Here is a 27,247-nt window from a genome sequence, read left to right on the forward strand (position 1 = left end):
TATATATATATATATTCGCGTTATGATTCAAAATTCTATTCTAACGTGAAACATTTTTAATTTCGTGAAATTTACGTTTGACATACTAACATATTTTATCAAAAATTCAATTTGTTAGGGGTTAAACAAAATGTTTAGAAGTCATTTTTGGAAGCAAGAAAACTTGGCAAATGTAATTGCGTGGCTCAGAATTAGGAATCAGCTTTTATTTCATCATTGATTTCTTTAGAATATTGTCTGAGTATGAAACACTGAAGCTTTCTGTGCTCTTTGCGCACCAATCACTATCCATACACACTTGATCACTGGGGCAGCAACGCATCCCACCGGCACAGCAGTGTCCCTGAACGTAGAAGTAAGAGTACAGGTCAATAGTATTAGTTGAAGCAGTAGTATGGGGATGATACTAAATATGATGTCGGTGTAGTGATGTTGGTTGGAATGTGTTGTATGGTGGTGGCAATAGTAGTATTAGGACAGATTTTTTAGTACAAGTAACAAGATTGAAATTTTCTCTAATTTTATTAAAAGTAAGTTTTGATTAAATTATATTAAAAATAATTTTCTATTAAAATATATTGAAATTAAATCTATTTATTTCGGTATTATAATTATATACTATTTAACAATGATTGCGCCCTTATGATCAAATACGAACCGTCTTATACATACATTGCCCTGTATCTCAAAGTCAGCAAAAAGTACATTCGCTAGGTTACGTAAATAGAACTAGACAGATTCCAAAGATTTGTGTAGAGGGCAAATGCGCTGATCTTGCAGAAGTACCTACGTAATAATGTACATAGATCCAGACGATAATCTGTAAGAGACTACGAAGCCTCATTCTGAACTTCTGGCCAACCCAAAGAACTAGGCTCATGCCCATATTTGGCTTTGTCTTAAGAAACTGATATATAAAGCCTCAGCCACGTGCTCACGCCAGTTTGCTAGCCAGAAACTCAAACAGCTTCTGTCTTTGCAGGTAAGATAATCGTCTATGTACAATTTTTCATAGTATAAGACTTTTTAGTGTTATAAGAATTTTTAGTGTTAAGATGTTAATCTAACATCAGTATGTTTAAACATTAGATTATTTTAATATCTCTTTACTATTCTTTAGTATAATGTACTGGAGGGTTTAATTGTTTGAAGAACTTATATTTACTTGCAATTATATTATTGATTATAGTAAAAAGCAACGTTCGCTACCAACTTCATACTCAGTAATAGTTAATTTAGAAATAAAACACTCTTTACATAATAGAGTTTGATATGTTGACATTTTAGAATAAATTCAGTAACATATATCTCAATTACGATATTAGTCTGAAATATTGAATTTTAGATTCTTTTTCTATCGTGAATTTATTCGATATTTAATTATCTGTATTACATTCTAAACGGCAGATATTATACAAGGTATGATGTTGGCAAGTGACAGAATATCGTAGTTTTATATGTATCTCTTATATCCGTAATTTAAGCTTATGTAGTTTGATATTGCAATGTAATTTTATATGGTCAGTATTTCAATAAAGTTTGCTAGCCAGAAACTCAAACAGCTTCTGTCATTGCAGCTCGATCCCGAGTACTCTCGCAAGCCAAAGATTCCCCTACATATAGCTGTATTTACACCGTTATGAGTGGCACCCTCTTTCAAGAGAGCCCATAACTCTTTTCTTCTCTCTCTCTCTCTCTCTCTCTCTCTCTCTCTCTCTCTCTCTCTCTCTCGCCATGGGCAAAGACATTTCTTAAATAATCATCATTATTCATAACAAGAGGTTGACGAATATCATGGAACAGCTTGACCAAGAGTTTACGAGAAAATCCGTCTCATAAAAGCTGGTGGATAGAATTATATTTTCCTTAATGATCCTTCATTCTCGTAAAAGTCTATGGATAAATTTCTTTCGGATGGATAGAAACCTTTGTCGTAAAAGTAGTAATAGTAGTCTGAGCTGTTGAGTTCTTGTTTTATAAGTATATCAGTTCAGTTAATATTTCACTTTTTATACTTGTAGTATGACCCTTTATATCATACAGTCATACAGTCATACTCAGTCGGGTCTTCAGTATAATCAAAGTATGTTTATTAACATCATACAACAACAATCGTAGTGTTGTTGTTGGACATGAAACAAGATGTAACAGAAAACCAAATCAAGGTGATGATATTCATTTATCTCAATGGTAATTATCGTTTTGATGCTTTTTTGATGCTTTTCAACCATGTTTCTTACCTATATGCATACGTACAGACAGGCATATAAACAGACCGATAGAAAAACAAGACATACCATGTTAGTAGTGAATGGGGTCACCCTACGTACAATGGGAATTAGCATTACAGGGACCCCTGGGTCAATCTACGTACAATGGAAATTTAACATGGCGAAAAATCGTGGGTCAATCTACGTACAAGGGGAATTTAACATGGGAATAAATCGTGGGTCACTCTACGTACAAGGGGAATTTAACATGGGATTTTTTTTTAAATTTTAAAAAAAATTTTTTTTTTAAAAAAAGGGGTAGGCAATGGAAAGGCTATCTCTTTTCGAGAAATATGGCTGGCCCTGAAAAGGGCCTTTGGGTTTTTTCTTCTTCTTCTTTTAACTTCTTAACTTCTTCCACCATCCTCTTATTTTGTCCATCATTCCTTTCTTCTTTTTCTTTTCTGTTTCCGGCAACCAGTCCGGGTGGCCCATGGCCCGGAACTTCTCTTGGATTTTCATCCAGTTTGTGTTCAGTTTTTCGAATTCATCCCTTTTTTTTCTATTTTCTTCTTCTTTTCTTTCCTTTAACCACTTTTCTTTGATCTTCTTGACCTCTTCGGTCAGCACATTCCTCATTAGTTCTTCAGCTTTCTTAAGTTTTTCTAACCCCCACTTCGCGAAACACCAATCTGTCCATTCTACAATGTCTTCTAGAAAGCACCTTGCACTCGTCACATGATCTATCGCTTCTTTTAACTTACCCACTTTGACATACGTTGGGTTAATTAAACCTCTGATTCTCTTCTCCTCATCCTGTATCATTTCTTTTACAATATTTACGGATAAGTGGAGGCTGGTTACTTGTCTTGAGACGAAGTCTTTTGTCACTGCATACCTCCATTCCTGTTCAACCCTTTCTACTACACTCAATCCATCTACCATCCAATACCAACTTCCCATAAGATCGTTATATAAAGCTGAAGCTGCTGGCATCTTCTTGTTTGCTTATTCCGTAGAATGGGTTCCAATGGCCAACACTGTTAGTTTTATACTCAAAGCGCGAACGTGAAGGAAAACATCCCCTAAAAACATAAAAGTGATCTTACCTAGATCATGACCCAACAACGCGCGAACGTGAAGGAAAACATCCCCCTACTTTCTCATTTCATATAATAAAACCCTAACTTTACTCTTCACATACGCTAAGAAACCCATAATCTACTATTCACACGGTCATACCTGAGCTCTTACAAACACAAACACACAAACACACAAACGCATACCCTCACACTATCTTAAAAAAGAGTTAGTGTTTATTTTCACACTACTCTACCTACTCACATTGGCAAATTAATAGTTATTTCTTTTCTAGACTATTGGGTAGCCCTGAAAAGGGCTGTTTTTTAAACTCCAGATGCACCTATCTAATGGTTGCACCTTCCTGGCCTGGCGCCGCACACGCATCTTCTTCCCCAGTCTTCTTTCACCTTTCTTCTGGGGAGCGCAGAGGGAGGATGATTCGCTTCAGCACCCCAATCCTCTGTTTCAGGAATATTAAACGACATCATCTCTTCTCTTTTCTTTTCCTCCTCTTCCCTCTGTCTTCTCTCCTCTTCTTCCTTCTTTATTCTTGCTTCTTCTACTATAGCCTCCGCTGATAGTTCGTTTACTATCCGCCTGGCATATTCCAGGTGCATCTGGAGTTCTAACAGTTTCACTATTCTGCTAGTCATTCTTCTGGCTGTGTTGATCAATCAACAAGGGTAGCTGGACTGCCGAACGAGTTTCAATTTATACTGAAAGCGCGGACGTGAAGGAAAACATCCCCCTAAAAACATAAAATTCATCTTACCTAGATCATGACCAAAAAAAAAACAACAACAACGCGCCGACCTAAAAGAAACACTCGCTCACTTTTTTATGCTACCCATCACTTCAATAGACTATCCACATACTCAAAGCAATCCAATCTAACCCCAAATATACACCTCAAGCAGCCCAAAAAAAACTAACTAACATCATTTTAATCTACTATCCACACCAACCTACTTTATCACTTACAAACACAAACACACCAACACATACCCTCAAAATTTTTAAGAAAGAGTTAGTGTTTATTTTCACACTACTCTACCTACACACATTGGCAAATGGATCATTACTTCTTTTCTAGAGTATTGGGGTAGCCCTGAAAAGGGCTGTTTTTTTTTTGCTATGGCATTCTTTTTTAGTTTCTAAGAATGCGATGTCCTCTGAGGATAGACTTTCTGGCGATAGGTCTGCTTCTTCGGAAAGAGAAGAAGAACTCTTTGGTGTCGATACGACAATCGACAAAGCCTCTGTCAGCTTCAGGTTGTTGCTGCTGTTGCTGTTGTTGCTGCTGTTGCTGCTGTCTCTGAAGTCTGTACTTCTCCGTCCATTCTTCTTTTTCCCTGTTCACTTCTTCTCTGAAGAGCTCTTCTATCAGGTCTTCAGTGATTTTTAACATTCTCACATTCTCTATTTCTTCTGGCTTCGGTATCAGACTGTGTCTGACCCTATGCAAATTCACGTAGGCTTCGTTGAGCTTAGCTAGTTTGGAGCACATCTTCTTAGGAGGATGAGTCGACAATGGATGGCTAGACTGGAAACAACCCCGGTTATTATAGTGAAAGCGCGGACGTGAAGGAAAACATCCCCACACGATTTTCGATTCGCAACGTTCAGTGATTGTCATGAGAGGGATAGTAAGAAATGAAAGAGCATCAATTCAACATTCTTATAGCTAAACAAAAGACAAAGGCATTTTTTCAAAACACAACATTTTTTTATTCAAAAATCACTTAACACTAAACAACAACTCTAACATTTTTAACAATAATCCAACACTATAACATCAAATAATTTTTTCAAATCACAAACTTTTTTCTCAATGGACAATCTACTTTAAACAGGGCTGACAACGTTGTGAATGAAATTGTGATTTCCACTGTTGGAAATCATTAGGCCATTGATGGACACTACGTTTCCTAGCTTGAGACAAAAGATAAGCATAATGGTCACAAAACCATCGATCTACTTTCACATCGTTTCTAGCAGAAGAACGAGGATCAAAATGAGTCACTAAGTGTTCTAAGGAATAGCCCAGGCTGCGATGATGCAGAAAATACACACAGTACTGTCCACACACCAAGGAATCTGTGCCTTGTAATTTCACGTTATTGAATCGGGTGGTTTGAGCATTTCTTCTCATAAAGTCGATGATATCGTCTTCCAAAGGGGGCAATCCGTACGAATCGAAATATTCCACACATCCTTCTTGAGGAAAGTAGACGGCTACCCAGTGGGTTCCTGGGAGATGACTTTCGTCCGTGTTGATCACGTAAGCTTGATGGTCTTTAGGTTTGCGATGAGGGAGTTCATCTTTAGCACAGACGACAGGATTCCAAGAAGCCGTATACGAACTATGGTTCAAAAGGTAATAAAGTTCCCAGGTATCCATTGATTTGTGTTTTTTTCTTCTTCACAGGTAATAATAAGTCGTCAATTCGATCCTGACTTTTTGCTTGAAAATGTCTGACGAATAAACGGTTATTCGTTCTGTTTCCTCACTCTGATTCAGGAGAGCTTCGATACGATGGATCTCTTGAGTGGTTAATGGTGGACAAGAATGTTCACGCAAGTCTTTATACCACTGGTGCAACACGTCTTTGTTTGAGATGAGACTCCAAGCTTCGTCCAGATACTCGTCCAATTTTTCTTCTTGACTCAACATCAGGCATTTATCGTGTTGAATTTGACTGGGATGATCGTTTTGACATCCATAACAATTTTTCTTGATCAATTCCGTCATTTTGTCGACCAAGTGTTTGGCAAAACAGGAGACTAAATGAGCTTCTTGTTCTGGCCATCTCGACTTCATCATGACAATTTCTTCGTCTTTGTCTTGGGATTCTCCTTCCACGGTCTCCTCACATTTCATGTCCAAAGTTTCTTCACTAGGTAAAGAGGGATAACAGTCTTCCATGGCTTCTAGTAATCTAGAATGACTTCTCTCAAACTGTTGATTTCTATTGTATTGTCAAATTCTGCATACAGGATCACGTTCAACGTTGGATCAGCAGGGTCTCGATTTGCAAACTGAATTTCCACACGAATCTGGCCAGATTTTATAGGGTGGAAATGTCCCTCGTCGCTGCCTTGGTCTGGAGTGAAATCGAAAGCCCACAAAGCGTAGCCTCCTGCATAATCTTCGTACGTAATACCGTGACTGGTATTGGTTCCTAACTGTCCGGTGGCTTCGTACAGGGACAAGTACGATCTCAAGTAATTGTTCTGGGCAAAGTTAGGCTCAAAGGGTCGTGTACACAAGGTCTTGCCGTCACGACTGACTTCGATTTTGGACACGCTAGAGTGTCGAAACTCAAAAGGATTTTCGTTATGAAGTCCATTGAAAGCTGAATTCCTGACGATACCAACGATCAAACGCTTGGGTAACTGTCCTTGGAACAGATGATCTTCGATCATGGATCGCTGTCCAACAGGAATGGTGAACGTTTTCACTTCCACACGTCGTATGGGATACTTGGCGGTCGTTCTGCTCAACGTCTGACTGATGTCGTTTCCCACTTTAGGTAACACTTCCACACGGCGTACGTAAAGTCTGGCTTCTTGGATAACAGTTTTGTATTCGTTGGCATGGGCCATCAAATGGAAAGCGGCAGTGCTACGATTCAGTCTCAGGCGAATATCAACTCCGTTCAGTAAATACTTTTCTTGTAACCACATGTCCAAATGCAAACGATCCATCAGTTCTAAACTACGTCCTTGCAAAATTTTAGTTCTACGTGTGTTAAACCCCACATTGTGAGGATTGTCATCTTCTGTCAGGGCTGTGTCGCTAAACGTGCCTGCACCTGCCGTGTCAGGTTTCCATACCACGCAAGCATCCAGATGAGTATTCTTGGCTTCTTTTCCGTACGTCAAGAGATTTTCCAAGTAGGCACGATATGGGTAAGTATCCATGCTGCTGCTGACCAGTTTGTTATTCAAGTACAAGTCCACTTCGCTGAACAAGGAATGCATGAAATTGTTGACGGGCGCTACCCTATCATTGGCTCCAGGATTGGTGTTGTCAGTTTTGATCACTTTGACTTTCAAATACAGGTAACTGCTATTCAGATCGATGTAATCTTCGGGTTGTCCTTTGATTTCGAACTCGATGGGAGCGGAATCCGTCAAAGAGTAGACGGGATGAAATTCCACCCACTGGGATTCTTGCATCGTCATCATGGTGGGGGGCATGGCAAACATATCCAGTTCCGTCTTGGAACAAGCACATGACTCTCGGTGCATCATTTTTTCTGTGTCTCAATAATCGAAAACGTCTAAGTCTCGAACGGTTCTTCTTTTCTTGGCTTTTCTAGCTTGAAGTCTGGTGAAAGGGTGTTTTCTTCGTCGTCTCTTTCTGCCTTGTCCTTGCTGAATGCCTGACTCGGTAGCGTGCAGGGCATTTATAGGTGTGTCTCGTCGGCCTAAAATGTCTTTACCCGTTTGCAACAGGACATTTTTGCCTGCCCTCATGAAGGCTTCTTTAGGGTTTTGTTTGTCGATGATGACATTTTGGAGAAATTCTTTGCCTTGCGTCAGTGCCGCATCTTTCAAGGCGTGCAATCCGCGTGTCACCATCGGTTTCAACACCGGAGCCACCGAACGAAAGGCCGATTTTAACATATCTCCTAAACCGTGTCCTCGCTGTCGTGCAACCCCTTGGTACACTGGATACATGACTTGCTTACGAATCGTGAGAGAACCGTTTTCGAAAATGGAGTTTCACCGTGACTTTTCCTTTGGTGAATGGAATATTTTGTCCCAAATCTCCTTTTATAGTAATGTTGACCGTGTCCAAATACGACTTGCTGACCGGCAAATAATGAGGATGGACAAATTCGCGGTGAACGTGGTAAGTGTTTCCACCTTCCTCGTCAGCGTTTGCGGCAGAATCCACTTTGAAAGGAATGACACGCAGTAACGGCACGGAGGTGTGTCCCACCACGTTGTATTCCACCACATCGGAGTACACGAACATCAAATTCAGTCCTTGGTTCAGTTCTACTGGGGTACGAAATAACTTGCTAAAAGACTCGTTGTCGTAAACGATGGGTAATTCGTTGTTCTTGAGTATGCTCATTCTCAGGTTCATGTCTCCGCCCAACATGTCAAACAATTCAGGACAAAATAAAATGGACATGATTTTACTCCGCTCAAATCTCATCGAGAAGCGACGAGCTACTTTGTGGTACTCCATGGTGACACTTATTTTGGCATGCTCCAAAGCTTTCCCAAACACGCCATTAAACTTGGCAGCTATGACGTTGACCAAATGTTGACCACTGAAATAATAACCTGGGGGAATTAAAAAGTGGTAGGTCCATTTTTGAGTTTTCTCATTATAGATTTTATTGTCATACGTGACTTTCTTATTCAACTCCTGTTGCAATGACTCGTCATGAACTTCCACATTAAAAAAATTTTGATTGGGAATGACATTGAGGACTTGGGTCGGGTGAATGATTTCCACTAAAGCCACTTCCCAATGGGCTTCGTGATCTAAGGGGATGGCCTGAGGTAATTTGGCCGTGTAACAGCACAACGTGTTGTGGGGAAACACCTCCATGGAACTGTCACTGGGTAAGGTTAAGTAAAATTGGTTTTGGTGACTCATAATTCCAGAGTTCTGTGGCTGTCCGAGGGAATATTAGTGGATGTCAGAGGTGTGTCTCCGCCCAAAATGGGGTTCTGGTTGTGGTTGTTGGAGTGGTGACTGGCACTGGCACTGGACACAACGTTCCCGTTCGAGGAGAATTTCAGGGAGGGATTGGGAAGCAGGTAACCGATGCAACTGCTCAATAAAATGGTCCACAATTGTTTGTCTCCTTGTTGCAAACTCAAATTGGCGATGGCTGCCCCGATGACACAATACACCACGAAGATTTGGCAGAAAAAGACGATTTGCGTTTTAGGCACACGTTCTCCACACCACACCCACAAGGGTTGTTTTTGTAAATCTTGCACAGAAGAACTAGGGGAAGAAGGACTGGTCGACGTAGCTGCGTCTGCTGCTGTGTGAAAGGGCATGATGGTCACTTCTTCTTTTTATAGTCGATGACTTGCGAAGCGTCGATCCAAGAATCGAAACTGGGTGGATATCCTTTCCAACGTACTTTGACTTCTTTGACACGTCGTTTGCCCACTTTACGGGTTCTGCGTTCGAGAATGCTTTCGATGTCGTACACGTCGTCTTCTTTTTTGGTGACACGTTGTAACTCGGGCAAATAAAACGTTCCTTTGAGTACTTCTCCGTTCATGTCTTCCAATTTATAGACGGCAGGATGACGGCCATGTACTCGTCCAGTGACGCGAAACAGTTCGGTCGTCCAGTTAGGTAAGTAACCTTTGTCGAAAGTGCGTTTGGTTTTGCCAATGCGCACCCAATCTCCCACGGTCAACTCTCCACTTTTCTTGGGGACAGCCCTCGTCGGGGACGTACCGAACAGGCGCTCGAACACCAGCACTTCGTTGTCGGGAGTCACGTCTTGCGGGGCACGTCCGATGCTTCGATGGTAAGATTGGTTGTACGCTTGCACCAGGTGCGGTAAGATGTCGATGTACTTCAGAGTGTGGTGATGCGTAAAATATTTCCACATGCGTTCTTTCAAAGTACGTTGAAAACGTTCCACGATACTGGCTTTGGTTTCGGGATTCTCGGTGGTAAAAAAATGAATGTCACGTTTCTTTAATTCTTTTTGGAAAGCTTGGTTCAGAAATTCGGTGCCTTTGTCCGTTTGCCATCGAAGAGGGCGACGACCGCTTTGTTTCAACACCCGTTGCAGGGCTCGCACTAACTCGCTGCTCGATTTGGAAGTCAAGGGCACGACCCAGGCAAATTTGGAAAAGACGTCGATGACACAAAACAAATATTTGTAGCCGCGATTGTAGCTGGCCAAATGAGAGACATCGGCTAAATCGGCTTGCCATTGATGATCGATGCCTTCCACTCGGGTGCGACTTCTGGCAAACTTGCGTCGAATGGGTTTGTGTAAAGTGTAGGTAGCTTGTTCTTGTAACCATCGTTGCACTTGAGGTAAACGGAGACTTTTCAGTCGAGTTTTGGCAGCACGATACAATTTTTGAACTCCTGCGTAACCTGCAGGATGGGAGGGATCGTAGTAAATGCTGGCTAAGACTTTTTCCATTTTTTGTGTTGGTTGATGTGTTAATAAGGCACCCACTCTTGGAAGAGGCTACTCTTTTTCTCTTGGGGTATTTTCTTGGATTGCAAGGCTTTGCGTGTGCGACCAGCAATAGGTGTCGAAGAGGAGGAGGATGTCTGTGCAGGGGATATCTGTTCTTGTTTCACTTCTGTCTTCACTTTCTTTTTCTCTTGTGATGAAGAAGGGGTGGCCATCATCTTTTTAATCCATCCAATTCTGGAGGTAGGTGGTGTTGTTAACTTGCGTACTTTTTCTGGTGGAGTTAGAAACCCTTCCTCTTCTTCTTCTCCTTTTTCTGTCTTGACCACTGGTACTGGTACTGGTACTGGTACTGGTGATGGTGCTGGACTTTTCATCAAGGTCTTAAAATCTTTCAGAGTGGGTAGAGCTGTTTCGTCTAAAGCTTTCTGGTGAAAGAGTTGCAATCGTTGCAAGAGTTGACCGTACTTTTGCGATTTTTCTGTTTCGGACAAATCTTGGCGATCCATCAAGGACTGCAATTCGTGTTGTAACTGGGACATTTCGCTCAAATTGGGATTGGGAGGTAAATGCGGGGTGCGTTGTTCTTGCCACCGATGGTATTCCATCCATCGTTTGTAAGGCACTAAAGCTAGTTTTCGTCCTTCCATGGGGTTGTCAGGGATGAATTCTGAGATCTTGGGACTTCCGAAGGCCTTTTTATCTTGCTCCCATCAGTCCTCCCAACATGGTTCCCAAGACTCCTTTTAGTATGGGGCCTAACAAGAGAGGTAAAATGCCTCCACGTTGGACCAACATCTTCTTTTTTTGACGAATGGGAATTTTCTTTTGAACCATTTTCCGAAGAACGTGACGATGTTTGCCTAAGCATTGTTTCTGGTGTTTGGACAAAGGGATCGTGCCTTTCAAAACGTTCAAACAACATTCGCACACGGTATCGATGACCTCTTTGGAGGCCGTTTGAATGAGTTTTTTTCGTAGGGGTGGAGAAGCTTTGGACAGGACAGATAACAGGTCCCCATGTTTGGCTAAACGTGGTGGCAGTCCTTTCCTTTTTTTTCCTTGGGGTTTTCTGGAGGGTGACATTTTTGCTTGTGGGTTCCGGGACATTCACCGAACAGACACTAACGTCGATGACTTAACGCACACCCTTTTATCTTTTTTTTCTGGGACTATCGCTTTGTCATAAAGGTGACAATGTTTTTCCGAAAATCGCCAAGGAATCCTCCCCTTTGTTGACGCCTCTTTTTCTTGGAACGACTGTGTCTTTTTTTAGGGTAACGTCGATGCTTGGCTAAGCGCTTTGTCGGATGACGCGTCTGCCTTTGTCTCTTTCTTTTGTGGCTTCTTGGAGGTGACATCTTTTACAAGTTCACTGATACCCCCGACTTGGTCACAGGTCTTTTTATACTGGAACTCGTCGCCACTGATTGTCTTTACGTTTTATCAGTTTGAGGACAGGCATGACACGTCGTGCAGGGGTACGTAACGGACTAAATCGAGCCAGTTCTTGCTTGGACAAATCCAGTAAACTTTGTAACATGCCCGATCTTTCATGGACTTTGATTTTGGGAGAAGGTACTTTGTGAGCAGCAGCCACTGCCGCTAAATTGGAAGGTCCTGCCACTGGGGAAGTTCTTTTGGGGGTCATCAACGGAGAAGTTCTTGGTGTGATCAACGTCTCCAAGTACTCTTCAGTTCCTGGTGACATCAACGGAGAAGTGGACAAACGTGAGGCTGCCGGAGACGCTGTGGCAGGTCGTGGCTTGCGAGTGTAAGGTTGCGTCCTGGCCGAAGTGCCTCTCTTGCGACTAGTTTTCTTCTTCTTCTGTGGACTTTTCTTTTTCTGGGGACTTTTTCTCTGTTTCTTTTTCTGGGGGCTTCTTTTCTTTTTCCGGGGTGATGGTGGTGGTGTCTGGTAAGAGGAGGGTCCTGCCACTGGAGAAGTTATTCTTCTTGGGGACCTGGTCTTTTTCTTTTTCTTCTTGGGGCTTCGTTGGACTTTTGTCTTGGGGATAACTTTGGGGGCATTAGGATCCCATCTTAAGAGTGAGCGAATGATGACCCCTCCTAGAGTACCGCTCCCTCCAGGTTTCAAAATGATTTGTTTTTTGGTTTGAGTGTCGATGCGGGGATCGGCCAGTTGGACCAAAGCGACTTTGTTTCGATCGAAAAAGCGTTGGGTTTGATGAGGAATCTGAATGATTCCTTGGAGTAATTGACGTGCCGTCACCGTGAACCATCGTAAGACTTCTTTGAGACTAGCTTCTAAGACACGGGCTCGTGTTTGTGGATCTTTTTCTCGGCTGATGCCATACAAGGCACGAATCAATTTGACGGGAAGATGCGACTGAAGGGACGTCATGTTCACACTGTGTGAGACAGACGAAAAAGGGTCTGAGGTTTTTATAGATTTTTTTCATGGGGAGTGAAATGAAGTCGAGGACGGAGACGTGTACAGGACAGGCCCTCCGTCTTGGCACCAGTGGTGAAACAAGTGGGTACGAAATCGCAAATCCTCGGGGGTCGTAGGTTTCAAATCGACGAGTAAATAGGCGTGTGGCGTTTGAGTGGCATCGTCGTACGCCTGAGTCAGCCAAGGCGTTCCTAACTGTTTGGCTAAGACTTGCACTTGCGATTTATCTCGAGGGCTTTTAAACAAGACCACGTAATGCGCATTGAGACTGATGGTGCGATGGGCTTTACTTTGTTGAAACAAATTTTGGGTGATGTAAACGACACTGGCATTACGGTGATGCCCTTTGCGCGTAAACCACAATTTAATTTCTTCTTCGTCTTCTCCTAACATGTCGTCGAAAATGACCAAATGGGTTAGACGGGAGTCAGAGACGATGCCGTCGTCTTCTTTAGGAATGCCTTCCACAAACACGATGGAATCGCCTTGACTTTCTCGCAAGAGGCTGTACGCCGATTGCCACTCTTTGTAACACCACACGATCCGTTGAGGGGGCCGATCGATCAAATGATGTTTATGTTCGATCAAACGTTTGACGAATTCGGTTTTGCCTGAACCGCTAGGTCCAGCAATGAGCATGTTAAAGGGATGGCGAAGATACAAAGCCTCCCAACTGGCACGATCTAAGTGTTCGTCGATGACTTTGACAGTAGAGGAAGAGGGAGCAGAGACAGCAGAGGTAGCCATGGTATGAGAAATGTCACTTGTGACACGAAAAAACAAACAAGACAAGAGTTTATATACTTTTTCAGAACACGTTTATTGAATGTTTCAAATATGAACACGAAAGACAAAAATACATACAACCCAAATAGTGATGTACAGGAATATAAAACACAGCAAAGCGATCAAAGTGGAATATAAACAAGTGTCTGTACAACATGTTTTGGTTAACCAAGATGTCCTAGGGACAGTGTGTAATGTTCTTACAGTCTCTACATGAGGTATTGTCACACAAGTGTCCTCCCGGAATGACCTTTCAGGCATGTCCATGACAGTCCTGTCCTGAAGCGAGTGGTTGTTCTCGGTGACGGGTTCTTCTGGCACCGTCACTAACACAGGTTGAAAAGTAACATTTTTCCTTGAACAACTCTTGTGCATACTGGGCCACTTCTTGGGTCCAAGCCTCAAAACCCCCCTTTTTCCAATCACGAACATCTGTCCAATGAGGGTGTAAGTCACAAGCTACACACACATCGTCATACACGTCTTGGGTCGCTAAAAGTTGACGAATCTTTTTTTCCTGTTGAGGTCGAGAAGTATCCAGATGAAAACGCAAGGCTTTGAGCAAAAGGAGTTTTTCGTGACCATTTAAGGCCATGGAGGTGGTAAGTACTGATCGTAAAGAGTCCACAAAGAATCGGCTGGTAAACGAAATCCCAGAAAACAAGTCACTAAGACACACACCACTTGTCGTCCAAAATTGAATGGATACAGTTCTTGTAATAATTGATGGTAATGATCCACGGTTTGAATATGGTCATTGAGTTCCTTCCACGGAATCTGTTGGATGACATGTGACATAAACCGTGGCATGGCAGCCTGTTTTTATATTCTCTTTTTTTCGGATGCAATAGACGTACTTTCTAGCCAGAGATCTTCGTTCTCCAGTAGGGAATCTAAATCTTGCATACTGTAACCGAAACGTCAGAGTTCGTTTAGGTGTTTCCTCTTCCTCTAAGTAGATTCCACGTAAAATATGTTGGTAATCCTTTAACTTGTCTTCCTCAATGTATTGCTGTAGGTGAATCTCGAAGTAACCATAATTATGAACATGTCGATCATTAGCGACCTCAAAGTTTTGAACAATGTCTGACCATTGAAAGAATTTCTGACGAATCAGTTCTCTTATACCATTCAAGTACCAGTGGTTAAAGATCTGGTGACGTATCGGATGCAATTGTTCTTTACGTTTCACTTGTATTTTCACCAGCTCTCGGTAAATGCGTTCTCTCAACTCCACAGGCAAAGCACGAATGTTCTCTTGTAAAGTATCCATGAATAGGTCATACTAAATCCTCTTTGGTCTGACACAAGAAATGTACTCTTTGCACAAACATGGTTTCACTTCAGTGTCGAATTTAAATCGTTGAGTCACTAATCTACACATTACAATTCGTTCAGAAGTTTCCGCTTTCACCAAGTTGACATTGTGTGAAAGATGTTGGTAATTCGTTAACTCTTCCTCTGGAATTCGATGCAATACGTTTACAATGTAGTAGATAGAATCGTCAATACCAAACCATTCCTTTTTATAACCAGGAGGTCGTTGATCAATGTCTGTCCAATGGAACACTTTCAATTGAATCAGTCCTTGTATAGCCTTCAGGTACCAGTGGTTCAAACACCGGTGACGTATCGGATGCAATTGTTCTTTACGTTTCACTTGTATTTTGACCAGCTCTCGGTAAATGCGTTCTCTCAACTCCACAGGCAAAGCACAAATGTTCTCTTGTAAAGTATCCATGAACAGATGATTATGGTAAGAAGTTACTTCAATGTCTCGGTCCCACTAAAGGTAAGTAATGACAATTCGGTGACCATCGAGCATGTTCTACGTAGGCCGAATCTTGCGGTTCCCAGTGGTGAAGTGACACACCGCAACTGAAGCACTTGACTTTATCTCCTTCGCCCAAGTAGAAAAATCCGGCTCTGGCTAATTCTTCGGGGGTCGGTCCTCCCAGATACTTTGGCCATTTTCCTTTGAACGATTGAAGACGATTTTCAAAGTCGCAGTATTCCGACGAACGCACAGGAAACGAATATTCGTTTTTCACAGGTTCGTTTCGATGAGGGTTGAGTGAAATGGGTAGGAGTTTGCTCAGGGCTGGATGACATCCGTAGGGAGGTAAACGTGAAGGTCGACATTCCCCTTTAAAACGAAACCCAGTAAAATGTCCAAGAGGACGAGCAGCATCGCTTTCGCATCCCACAGGTTTGACACGCACAGCATCACTTTCCATGACAGGGGTAGGGGCACTAAAGTTCCCATGATGCTTTACGGCATCGCTCAGGTCACAAGGTACAGCATCGGTCCCATCGCAAGGCTCACAATCGCACTCGTCTGCAAACTCCGTTACGCAATTACAATGGTAACCACATGGACAATCGCAGTTTCCTTCCGGACATTTTCCGTCGCAATGCATGGGTCTTATCCATCCAATATTAGTCACACTAGAGGAAGATACAACTTTTTTACAATCCCCAAACTGAAACGATGTCTTTTTCAAAGTATTCATCTTGTTCGCTCGGTCTTGGTAGTCACAATGAACTATCGATCTTGCCTAGGGTTCCTTTTTTATATACAGACCAATACCGACGTGACCGTACGGTAAGGTGAAATGATTGGGAAGTCGAACTCGCTTCTGGTATACAATTTGATAGACTTTTTCCAAGGGCCGACTGACGATGTGGTGAGTGGGTAAACGTACAATTTTGTTCGGTTGGTAGGTGGTCACTTTAAAGTTTCCATCCTCTCCCGATTGCAAGGCTTCTTTCAATACCCCAAAGTTGACCACTCGACTGGTACGATAATTCAGAGTCAGTCCTTTCACTTTGCACGTCGTGTGCACTTCTCCTTGTTTGTCACGGTATTCGTAGCCGTAATTTTTGGGACCGCCACTGACGAAACTTAGAATCTTGTCGTCGGGATGTTCGTCTGTCCAGGCTCCTAAATGGTCTCCTTCGATGTTAGGGTGATGTTGAATCGGGTGATGGATGTAAATGCAACTGTCCGTGTCAAAGTACAGGACGCGTTCCCCTAACAGTTCTAAAGCTTCGTACAATTTTAAGCGAGCATGGGCTGTCACGTAAGCCGCAATGATGACATTTCCAAAAGGGTCGTCTTGTACAAAGTCCAGATCTTCTTCGTAATTGACCAAGATTAAATTCTCTCGAACGACGTCCACGTGTTTCATGTATTTGGTTTTATCGTGAATCATCTGGAAGTAGCGGGAAGGTTCTGTCAAATATTCCGTCTTGGGTAAACACGGTCGTTGTGCCATTTTACCCCACAAGCAATTTAACATCACTTTGGCAAACGATCGCCTGCCTTCGTTTTTCTCGATGTGGTCTAAAGTGATGCCTTCTTGTTCCCGGTATTTCTCTTTGAATTGTATTTGGTCTTCGGGAGTGTGACACCAGGAAGGATAGCCGCTGGCTTCTTGCTTCAGTTTCAAAAAGGCATCCACGTAGTCGGCGAAAATGCCTTTCTGAGTAGGGTCACCCTTGTGGTATTGTTGTGTCTTGGGAAAGTGGCAAATTTCGTACACTTCTAACAGTTGGTATCCCATGTCCAGAGCTTTGAACAATTCTACGCTGACCCAGGTTCCCGTCAAGGCACGTTCTTCCTGGGTGTGCTGACAAGGTTGGTCTTGGTTGCACGTTTCGGCACAAGTACGGCACAAGGGAAACATCAGTTTGCCTTGACAATGGTGAGGTAAGACGGGATGGTAGAGGTTGGTGGGAGGCAAAACTTTGCACTTGATCAAGCCTTCGTATTGTCGAATGTTTTTCAGGTCGATGTGTTCCGTCAGCAATTGTGGGTGCCCTACGGGAAAACGACAATATTTGCACACGTAGGGATACAGCGAACACACGTCCAAGTATTTGATTTCTTCTCCTTTCTCTTCGTCGGCTTGGTACAGCAAACAGGTGGCATTGGTCCTTCCTCCGTACAAACTATCCCTCGGGTTCAGCGGGTCCATGAACTGGTAACTTTCCACGAGGCGTTTAAACTCGGGATCGGTTTTCATACGGTGATCGTACTCGTGTTCCCACATTTCCACCACTTGGTATCCTTCCTGTTCTAACTTTAGGCGTCGCTGACAAGTGTCCTGGTACAAGTCTTCCATGGTTCGTTGCAAAAACTGATTTTTAGTGCCACGGTCAGGGTAACAGACGGGACATCCGTGAAATAAGCAACCGTTAAACTCGTACACGATCTTGGGGTTTTCTAAGTCCCAGCCATCGACCGAATACGTTCCGATGGTCTTTTCGCCCCCTCCGTTGCGGGCATGCTGAATCCACTTGTCTTCATTGTCGCACAAGTAATGTAACCAACGTAGGGCTTTGACCGAGTATTGACGCTTGACATAGTGGGTCGTTTGAGGACTGATGACAGCCACGGTCTTTTCAGGCATGAATCGTTGGCGGTACACTAAGGAACACGCTTTGGCAATGGTGCAAGCTTCTTTCAAAGGATCGACCCCTCCGTGTTCCATGAACAGTTCTCGAAATTTTCCACAGCAACGTCGTAAAATGTCCACGTCGGAACGACAATACTTTAACATTTCTTCCTGAAAGTCGAAGGGGTCAGAGGCATGAGCCTGGTACCAAGCGTAGAAAGCTTCTCGTTGTTCGGTACGCATGTTGTCGGGGTCGTAATAGTGAGCCTCAGGTAAATGGGGTAGAACGGCATGTTGATTGGCTTCCGTATTGAAAAAGTGTGGAAAGTACCCTTTAGCCATTTCTGTCATTCCAAACGTTTTAGGCATTCGACTCAAAGGCATGGCCAAGTAACTCATCGAATCTTTAAACTGTACTTGTCCCACTTGCATGAAAATGATTTTGGCTCCGATCAAAGTCACTTTAGGACGCTCGGTGCCTTGTTCCGTATAGTACCTCAAAAGAAACTGTCCATCGTATCCGGAGAAATTGTGAGCCATCACCGTGGCATGACGATGACAATCTCCGTAACGTTCGATGTCCTCTTGGCTCCACGTCTTGTCGATGGGGTCTAAGACCCATTGTGCAAAATCGGCTAACGTGTTTGGTCCCCGAAAGATTTTTTCACGTCCTCCAGGAATCTTGCTGCAGTGAGGGCAATGACTGAAGATAGGTTCTTGAATGCACTTCTCGCACGCTCGATGAGCCACGCAGAAATTAGGAATGTGAATGCCAGTCTCTTGCATGCATTCGAAATCGAAAAAGATGAAATTGCCTTTCTTCTTATGACCGTCCTCTTTCTCTGGTGGGGGTTGGTATTTTTGCACGTAGCATTCGTGTTCCAAGTCCACGATGTGGTGACAAATGTGACATTTTTTCTTTCCTCGACATACGTGTGCCTTGGTACTATTGGTACGTATGCCTTGTCCACACGTAGGGCACAATCTCAGCAGTTGACAAGCGCATTTCTTCTGTGAACCTTGCGTCTTCAGATGTTGTTGGTAACAGGTAGGGCTGACAAACGTGCGCAGACAAGTTGAACAAGGCACTGGTTCTTCGCTCAGACAGGGTGGAGAGGCCAAACATCCTGAGCATTTCCATCCACAATGTTTGTGTTGCTCTCGATTATTATAACCATAGTCACATTTCTCACAATAATAAACATATCCCAGGAATCCAGTGATACTGGTAATGGTATCGAAATGGTCATCGTGATGATAAAGGTGAATGTATTTTCCGTCCTTAAAATCTTGGCCTCGAAACAATAGAGGCCCGCGCATTTCTTGAGGGTGCACTTTCAAGGTGTATCGTGGAGCTAGGACATCTTGCAATTTTTGCATCTCGGGAATGCCACAAGGTGTGTCTTTGGGCAGTCCGGCTTGTTGTAACAGGAGTTCTGCTTCGTTTCGTTGTTTGGCTCGGTCGGAACGTTGAATAGTGTTCCAGGTTCTTTTCCATTCTACCGTGTCGTTCTTGTTGGCATAGGTTCGTCCCACCACGATGGCACGGGCTAAACACATCTGGTCATGAGGGTTGTTAATTCGGACGAGACTCGTTTTGGTGTTGCGAAGGTCGTCCACCAATAACATCTTTTTGCGTCCAGTCCCTTGAGGAGGAGAGACGTGGGTCATGTCCAGTGTGGCTTTACCATCGGTGATGTCAAACTGATCATTAGATTGTTGTACGTGTTGAATCTTGTCCATGACTTTGGAAGCAGTTAATTCTGCAGGGGTGCTAAACTCGATCCAAACAGGGGATTTCAAACCGTCGTGTTGTATGGAAAGTCTCAAGCGATCGTCTTCTTTGGGTTGACATTGTCGCTTGAGTGCAGTGAGCAAAGAATCCCACACCTCAGTGATGAACCCTTCTGCTTTCTCTAACGGCACTTCAGCCTTGAAATCTTTAAACTTCACCGTGTATTTGTAAGCCGTGGTTCTAAATTTTCTAGAGGAGCGCTTTTCCGTCTCTCGAATGGAATAGTAATTTTCAGGGTTAACTAAGGGTGATGAACTTGGTTTAGAGGGTTCGGATTCTGGTTCACTCATGTCCTCTTCAAAATCACTGGCATGAATTTGTGCCAAGATCTCAGCCCTGGTACGAGGCGATAGATCACGTTTCTGCCTCTTACTTTCTTCTTCTTTCTTCTCGAATGAATGGGATCGTTTCATCTTGAAAGCAAAAAGTCAAATGACTCAAGTTCAAACACCATAAACTACTTTATAGTCATAGCAGACCAGCGTATATAAAAGGGTGTGTGTCTTGTCCTTTCACTATTCATTTCACTCTCGAGCCGAGCACAACGATGGAAGAGACTGACCAGATGGAACGTTTCGTCAGAGCTTTGCGAGGGGTCATTAGAAAATTCTCTTCAGACCAGCCTACGGACTACTCTCCTTCCTTTAGAGATAAAAGTCAAGATACTTGCTATATCTGTCAGAAGAAAGGGCATTGGTCTTCAGAGTGTCCAGACCGTCAAAAAAGAAAAAAAACAGGGGATAAAAGAGACAAAAGTCAAGATACCTGTTATTATTGTAAAGAAAAAGGACATTGGTCTCCAGATTGCCCAAAAAAGAAACAAGAGGAGTCAGAAGAAGAGAGGAATTCTTCAGAAGAAGAGAGGGATTCTTCAGAGGAAGAGAGGGATTCTTCTGAGGAAGAAAGAAGACAGGTGAAGAAAAAGAAACAGGAGAAAAAAAGAAGAAGGGAAGAAAGCGAGGAGGAAGAAGAGGAAAAGAGTGTGACGGTGAAGAAATTCAAAAAACAGAGAGACTAAACAAGGAGAAAAGAAGAAATTAATGAACTTTTTATTAAAGTGTTGTGTTATAAATTGTGAATTGGATTGTAAAAAATGGAGAAAAGAATAAATGAATGATATAAGGTAAGTGTCTTTGAGTTGTGATTTTAAAATAAGAAGCTACACTCACGCACTCATACACAGACACGTATTAAAAGGGTAACATGGGTGAGTTTTTTTTTTGAGTTATTGGCAAATTGAAATTGTATTTCTTTTCGAGAAATGTGGGTGGCCCTGAAAAGGGCCTTTTTTCTTCATGGTGTAGGGGTGAGTTTAAGCAATCAATTTTAACTGCCTTAAGCCTTTGCCACGGCCAAGGCCTACTTCTGGACTGCGTAATGTTGATGATGATAATGATTGGGTTGAAATCACTAAGGGTGGTACGGTAGGCTTAGTCACAGGGTTGACATGTTTGGCTCGGGAAGGTCGTATTCTCTTCGGTCGTGATAAAGAAGTCTGATACATTTGTTTCAGACTTCTTAACTCCGCTAAAATGTCCAACAGTACCGTGACCGTTTGATTTTCACCCTCTTGTTTCTTTGCTGCTACTTCTTCTTGCTGTTGTTGCTGTTGTTTTTTTCTTACCTCTTCTTCTTGTTGCTGTTGCTGTAGGAGAAAAGTCTGTTCCGCTTCCTTTTGTCGTTGTATAAATTTCTCCAATTCTTCTTTCTGTCTCTGTCTAAAATTCTCCACTTGCGGTAATGAAGAAAGTAACGAAGGTTCCGGAACAAATTCTTGCGAGGAGAGAAAATCCACAAAATCCCAATTCACCTCTTCTGAAAGTAAGTCCGGGTTCCCTTGGGCAGTCTCCCCTGCTGGTGCACCCCACTGGATCGTTTTCTGAGTTTCCGTCATGTTGAATCACTGTCGCATAGATTGACTGCACACAAGCGCTAGCGAATCTATATTGACTACGTGACGTCACAGACTGCTCTCTTCGGATTGGATGCGAGCTGACTGAATTCTGTAACGCGTGTTCGGATTGGTAAATGAACTCAATCCGTTTCAATCCTTCCTCCGCCTATAAATAAGCGCCGTTCAATGCATTGATTCACCTGTTCTCGTCGCTTCAAGATGTGGACTACAGTTGAGTCATCCACCCTTGTGTCTTCCATGATGTTTCGGACAGACTTGCTCATGTATGTCCGATCGAAGTGGACCGTTGTCCACAGGACAAACACCAGCCTGTGGATACGTAGGATCTACGTCGAAAGACAAGGATGCCTGAAAAGAGTGCTGATGTACGGACCAACAGTAAGACGCAGCCTAAGGACAAGAAGAAGACCAATGCGGTGCCATTTATGTTAATGAATACATTAACATAAAACCCAAAGGCCCTTTTCAGGGCCAGCCATATTTCTCGAAAAGAGATAGCCTTTCCATTGCCTACCCCTTTTTTTAAAGAAAAAATTTTTTTTAAAATTTAAAAAAAAATCCCATGTTAAATTCCCCTTGTACGTAGAGTGACCCACGATTTATTCCCATGTTAAATTCCACTTGTACGTAGATTGACCCACGATTTTTCGCCATGTTAAATTTCCATTGTACGTAGATTGACCCAGGGGTCCCTGTAATGCTAATTCCCATTGTACGTAGGGTGACCCCATTCACTACTCATGTTGTAAGCAAAAAACTTTATGTTGTTGACCCCATCCTCAATAATATTTCCAAGGATATTAATTGGTATCTAAGAGAACTTACTCCAATGTGTGGACAACATCTCCAGCCAGTCAATGAGTAACAGGACGGTTGAAACCCTGGGCATTTCCACTTTATGCCTGGGCATAACAGGCCAACGTTGCTACTGACAGCCATGGAAGTGCTTACTTGCTTCATTTCAAGTAATTCCTGTGGTTTCTCGGCATAGTCATATAAATATTCAGCTATGTTGGTAAGATCTTCTGATGAAGAAATAAATAGCAGCATTTTTCATACGAACGTATGCGACAGTCTCTTTATTTGAAAGCTGATATGGAATCTTAGTTTGACAAATTTTTTTCTCGCTCAGATGATGAGGTAATTTTGTCTTCGCTCAACCTAACTTTCTGTGTGATAATTATGTGTTGTTATGTGCTGTTATTGTTGTTGTTGTTGTTGTAGGGGTAATTTTGTGCCTCATTGTATAGTATGAGTACTAGTAATTGTTATTTCTGTGCTGTAATGGTAGCAGTGTTGTTATTGGTGTTGTATTGAATACCTATTTAGTTCCGGTAGTAAATGTAACTCAAAACCAATAGTGGTTCAAGTAAGGTACAGTTCTTGACCCGTATGACAACGGTCAGTATGTAGAATAAGAGTCATGCTCACTGTAACAAGAAATGTCACTACCTTCTCGTTGAAAAAAATAATTGTACTTATTAATCACTTTCTAAGGTTTGCATCTAAATGGCATGAAAATAGAATGGTATTTATAGAATTGTTCTTTGTTTCATATAGGCTTGAGAAATATTTTTTAAACGAAAAACCCGACGATCGATAGTAAACATGAGCCATCTAAACGACTGCTTGTGGATTGTTCCAATAAATTTGCTTGTTCTTTTGCTTTTAAGGGACGTTTACAAGACTATTGTGACTACAAGGCTCTAAAACACAAAATAAATTTTCAAATATTCAAACTTTAGTATGTATTTAATGTATGCTATTAGCTGAATAATTCGTGCCATTATGTCAATCAACCTTACCTGGAACCTCCTTATTACAGTACTTACAAGACAAAAAATGAGTGCCACGCTTTTGGGACCACAAACTGAAAAGGTCCTAAAAACTGTGTTAAAATGTAGAGAATATAGTTCAAATGAATCTATCTTATTAGTGAAGACAAATATCAGGGTTACAAGCCAGTAAACGACTAAAATGTATTACGGTTGCTTAGCTTTTGATATCACACACTGTCAAGGTCCCACATGATGTTAAAAGTAGAGAATGTAGAGTAATTCAGGTATATTTTAATAGCAGCGACAAAATAGCAGCTTTACGTAATATTACGTGACTGCACAGAATTACATTGGAGGTGGTAACTTTTAGTGCCACGCATTGCACAGAATTACATTGCACACGGCAGCTTTTAGGGTCACGCATAAATTAGGTTCTACAGCAGTGTTAAAATGTCTAAAATGTATAGAGTACTTCGATTTTGACAAGTTGATACGTATCAGTAGAACTTGGGTCAAATACTAAAATCACATCACTTTAAGTCAAGGGGAAATATAAACAATTTAATACGCTATGATACGTTATACAAGACTTTTATGCAAATATGTGGACAGGTCTTAGAGAAGGTAGTGAAACTTTCAATTTAGCAAGGAGACTGAGATTATATTTATTTTCCACCAAATGTTATTTTTCAGGCAGACAGCCATGAACGTTATTTGATACTTAGGTTACATGGCTAAACATTCCAGCGCATTAATTAACGTTAAAATAGTGTTGCAGTCTATGGACAGTTTCACGGGGGGGGGGGTAAATAATTTTGGCACCAAAGTTTGGCACCAGGATTACTTTATGTTGCATTTATTTTACTGTTTGATGCTCTTTTTTCAGCCACGTACCGCTCAGAGTATGGTAAAATTTCTGTTAAGATTTTGTTTTCGTGAAACAACGATCATGCATTGTACATATTTTTCAGAATAATTGGGGGCAAAATTATTGATTTACATCAGACTATATAATACCAATACTATTTATTTTGAAATCGTAACTATTTCAGATGCACTGGTGAGATAAGAAATTTCGCAGAGGTATGCAGTAAAAGGAACGTGATAGCAACTTTTCGAATATTGAACACCATACACGTTATTCATTTGGATATTTAGGACAGATAGGTTACGGGCTATAAAATGTGTGCAAACTGAACATTCCTACATCAATAAATGTGGTATCTTAAACTATTCTGACTGTGTGATCTAACCTTCTTTTACATGCATTTTACGCAGTTCACTATAATTCTATGTTCGTTACACTTAATTATCTTTATACTATTGATTTCCTTGACTAATTAATTTTAAACGAACTGCTAGCACTCAATTATTTACAAACTTACTTTGACAAAGAATTTATTTGCCAATATGCACACCGCCAAAAGAACAAGCATCTGTAAAAAGAGAAATAACAGAAATAACTAAATACCTATATATAAGCCACAACAAACTGTCAAATCTGGTGTTCTTTGGAGTGCCACAGGCAGTAGCAAAACCTTCTAAGAACTTTTTTTTGTTTTACCTTTTACTAGCATCATTTATTTGTTTTGGGGAGCACAACGTGTTAAACACTTGTTCATGTTATTCTTTTTAAAGCAACATTTTAATCCCAATGGTCGATGTCTAGTTAACACTTTGTAATCACAAATGGCAAATTGTTGCCCCACATCTGTTTTGACAGCGAGATTATGTAATCTTTAAACTTCAAACCTTGTTTTGAAGATTTAAATGTTTCTTCCCTCGTACAGGTCATATACTGTTGCATACCATTCCTTACTGTACGCTCAGTGTGTTCTGTCTCTATGGTTGTTGATTGAATCGTAATGAAAATGGTCATATCAACCGATAAAAAGCAGTTTATCAGTTTGCTCGTTTCTTATGATACTATATACTACTTTGCACATAACATATTTTCTTAAATGCTATTGATTTAATATAAACGTCCTACGATTTTCGTCTCAGCTCAGCATGTAACAGTTTTTCCCTTCTCATTTTAATAATTTTTCTCATAAATGTATTGTGCAGATTCTGAATAATCGGCATATGTGGTATGTTTGCTAACGATCCATTGTAATAAAAGAGGCTATGAACGGAAACATTTTGTTCGACATCACCGACTACTCGACAATGCCTAATCACTACACAACTGGTGAGACATGCTTGCTTAAGATCGGAATAGAGAGATTTTGTCTAAAGTATTTACGGTTGTCTCAGACACTGATCGGTGTACGATTATGACGGAATTTGCAACATAATGTCTTGCACTTTTTTAATGCTAGTAGCGCCATATAAAGCTCCTGTTGTTACTCAAGAAAAAGGTTCGGATTTCGGTCGGGTATTTCTTAATAAATGTTACTCTTACATTTTCTACTCTAAACCGTTTGCGAAATAGTACATTTTGTAAAGAAATATTCACTATTACTCGATTAATAAATAAGACATTAGGGAAACAATTATTAAATCATTCACATATTAATATACTTACCTTGAATTCAGCAAAAAATTTGCGTAGTAATTTGATCGTATTTTCTTCTAGCTTTGCAGCATTTGTCCTGCTTTGTTTCTTTTATACAGCGACAACCGCACCTATTTGTCGTCCAATAAAAGATGTACCTCGTTTAAACAAGTAAGCTTGTGATTTGGATAAACTGTTTTCATTGAGTAATAATCAACTCGAGATTGGAGATACAACACACACACACACACTTTATCTCTTTGATGAATATATTAGGTGACGTTCAAGGACGAATGTGTCATTTAACTCTCTTCATACGGGTACCATTGATCTACATCTAAACAAGAAGTACGTTTATCTGTAAAGCGACAAACTTCCTCGTTGTATTTATATTTGAAGACTAAAGGTACGACTGACCTCGAAATAAATCATCTTGATATTCCTTTTAACTCGAAACGAAATTATTTGTATAACCATGTATCATTTAACGAGAAGTATCACTAAAAGACTTATACGTTTACTTAGGAGAAACTTTAATCCGGTAGGAGAATTTTTATGACTCTTTGCACTGGCAATGTATCTTGTTGAAAGAAATTAATCAGTCGAAAATTCGTCTACATGTTTCTGTAAATATACAGTTATTCTTAAGGATTAGATTATTTACGAAGTATATTTGTGCATTTATGTTACTTTGTATGCTTGCATTCAGCGAATTTGCTGCTTATACTTCGTCAGTTATAAGCTAATTTATGACAAGTGCAATTTGCATAGAATAGCACATTAGAACAGACATTCACGTAGCATCATTGTCTCACAAAATAAGCTGTCATACTCCTTCTAAATGACTGTTACAAATGTTTCAAACACAATAAACATACATACATACACACACTTACACATACATACATACACACGGAGGTAGCATATAGATATGTAAACGACTGACCAAAATGGATATAAATATGTATGAATTATAAAGAGATACGACATGAATTAAGAAACAGTACATGGAGACGAATGAGAGAGGCAGAATATAAATAGTGTCAAAAAGCAGCAGTTAAAATCAACAAAGCTATAGAAGTGAGATACGTACGAGACCAATGTCGAATCATATGCCACCAGCGACGGCAATTGTCCTTGGATGGCCCGTACAACCCTTTTATACAATGTTTAATCCTGGAGTCTGTGTGTGTGTCGAAAACACTTATCAGCTTTA

General features: G+C 41.3%; 1 protein-coding gene across 2 annotated transcripts; it reads right to left on the reverse strand.

Moving 5' to 3' along the window:
* LOC149776178 (uncharacterized) lies at nucleotides 1-27,247 on the reverse strand. Of its 2 annotated transcripts, XR_016416240.1 has the most exons (4): nucleotides 27,125-27,247; nucleotides 26,062-26,162; nucleotides 22,582-22,781; nucleotides 1-343 (listed from the first exon to the last, which is right to left on the reverse strand). XR_016416240.1 is itself a non-coding variant. In XM_089942489.1 (3 exons), exons 1-3 carry the CDS (start codon nucleotides 27,141-27,143, stop codon nucleotides 206-208), a joined length of 357 nt encoding a protein of 118 aa, XP_089798615.1. In that variant the 5' UTR covers nucleotides 27,144-27,239; the 3' UTR covers nucleotides 1-205. The 2 variants fall into 2 exon arrangements, 1 of the variants encoding a protein (XP_089798615.1); XM_089942489.1 differs by lacking the exon at nucleotides 26,062-26,162 and having other exon boundaries at nucleotides 27,125-27,239.

Source organism: Sinohyriopsis cumingii, chromosome 18 (genome assembly GCF_028554795.1).
Source record: "Sinohyriopsis cumingii isolate HCF-2022 chromosome 18, ASM2855479v2, whole genome shotgun sequence".
Classification (NCBI taxonomy): Eukaryota; Metazoa; Mollusca; class Bivalvia; order Unionida; family Unionidae; genus Sinohyriopsis; species Sinohyriopsis cumingii.

Coding starts and splice junctions, on each gene's coding strand:
- LOC149776178 (XM_089942489.1), bottom strand. Junction 344..22,581: donor GATGTTGTCCACACATTGGA/GTAAGTTCTCTT, acceptor TTCTACGTTCAG/GGACACTGCTGTGCCGGTGG.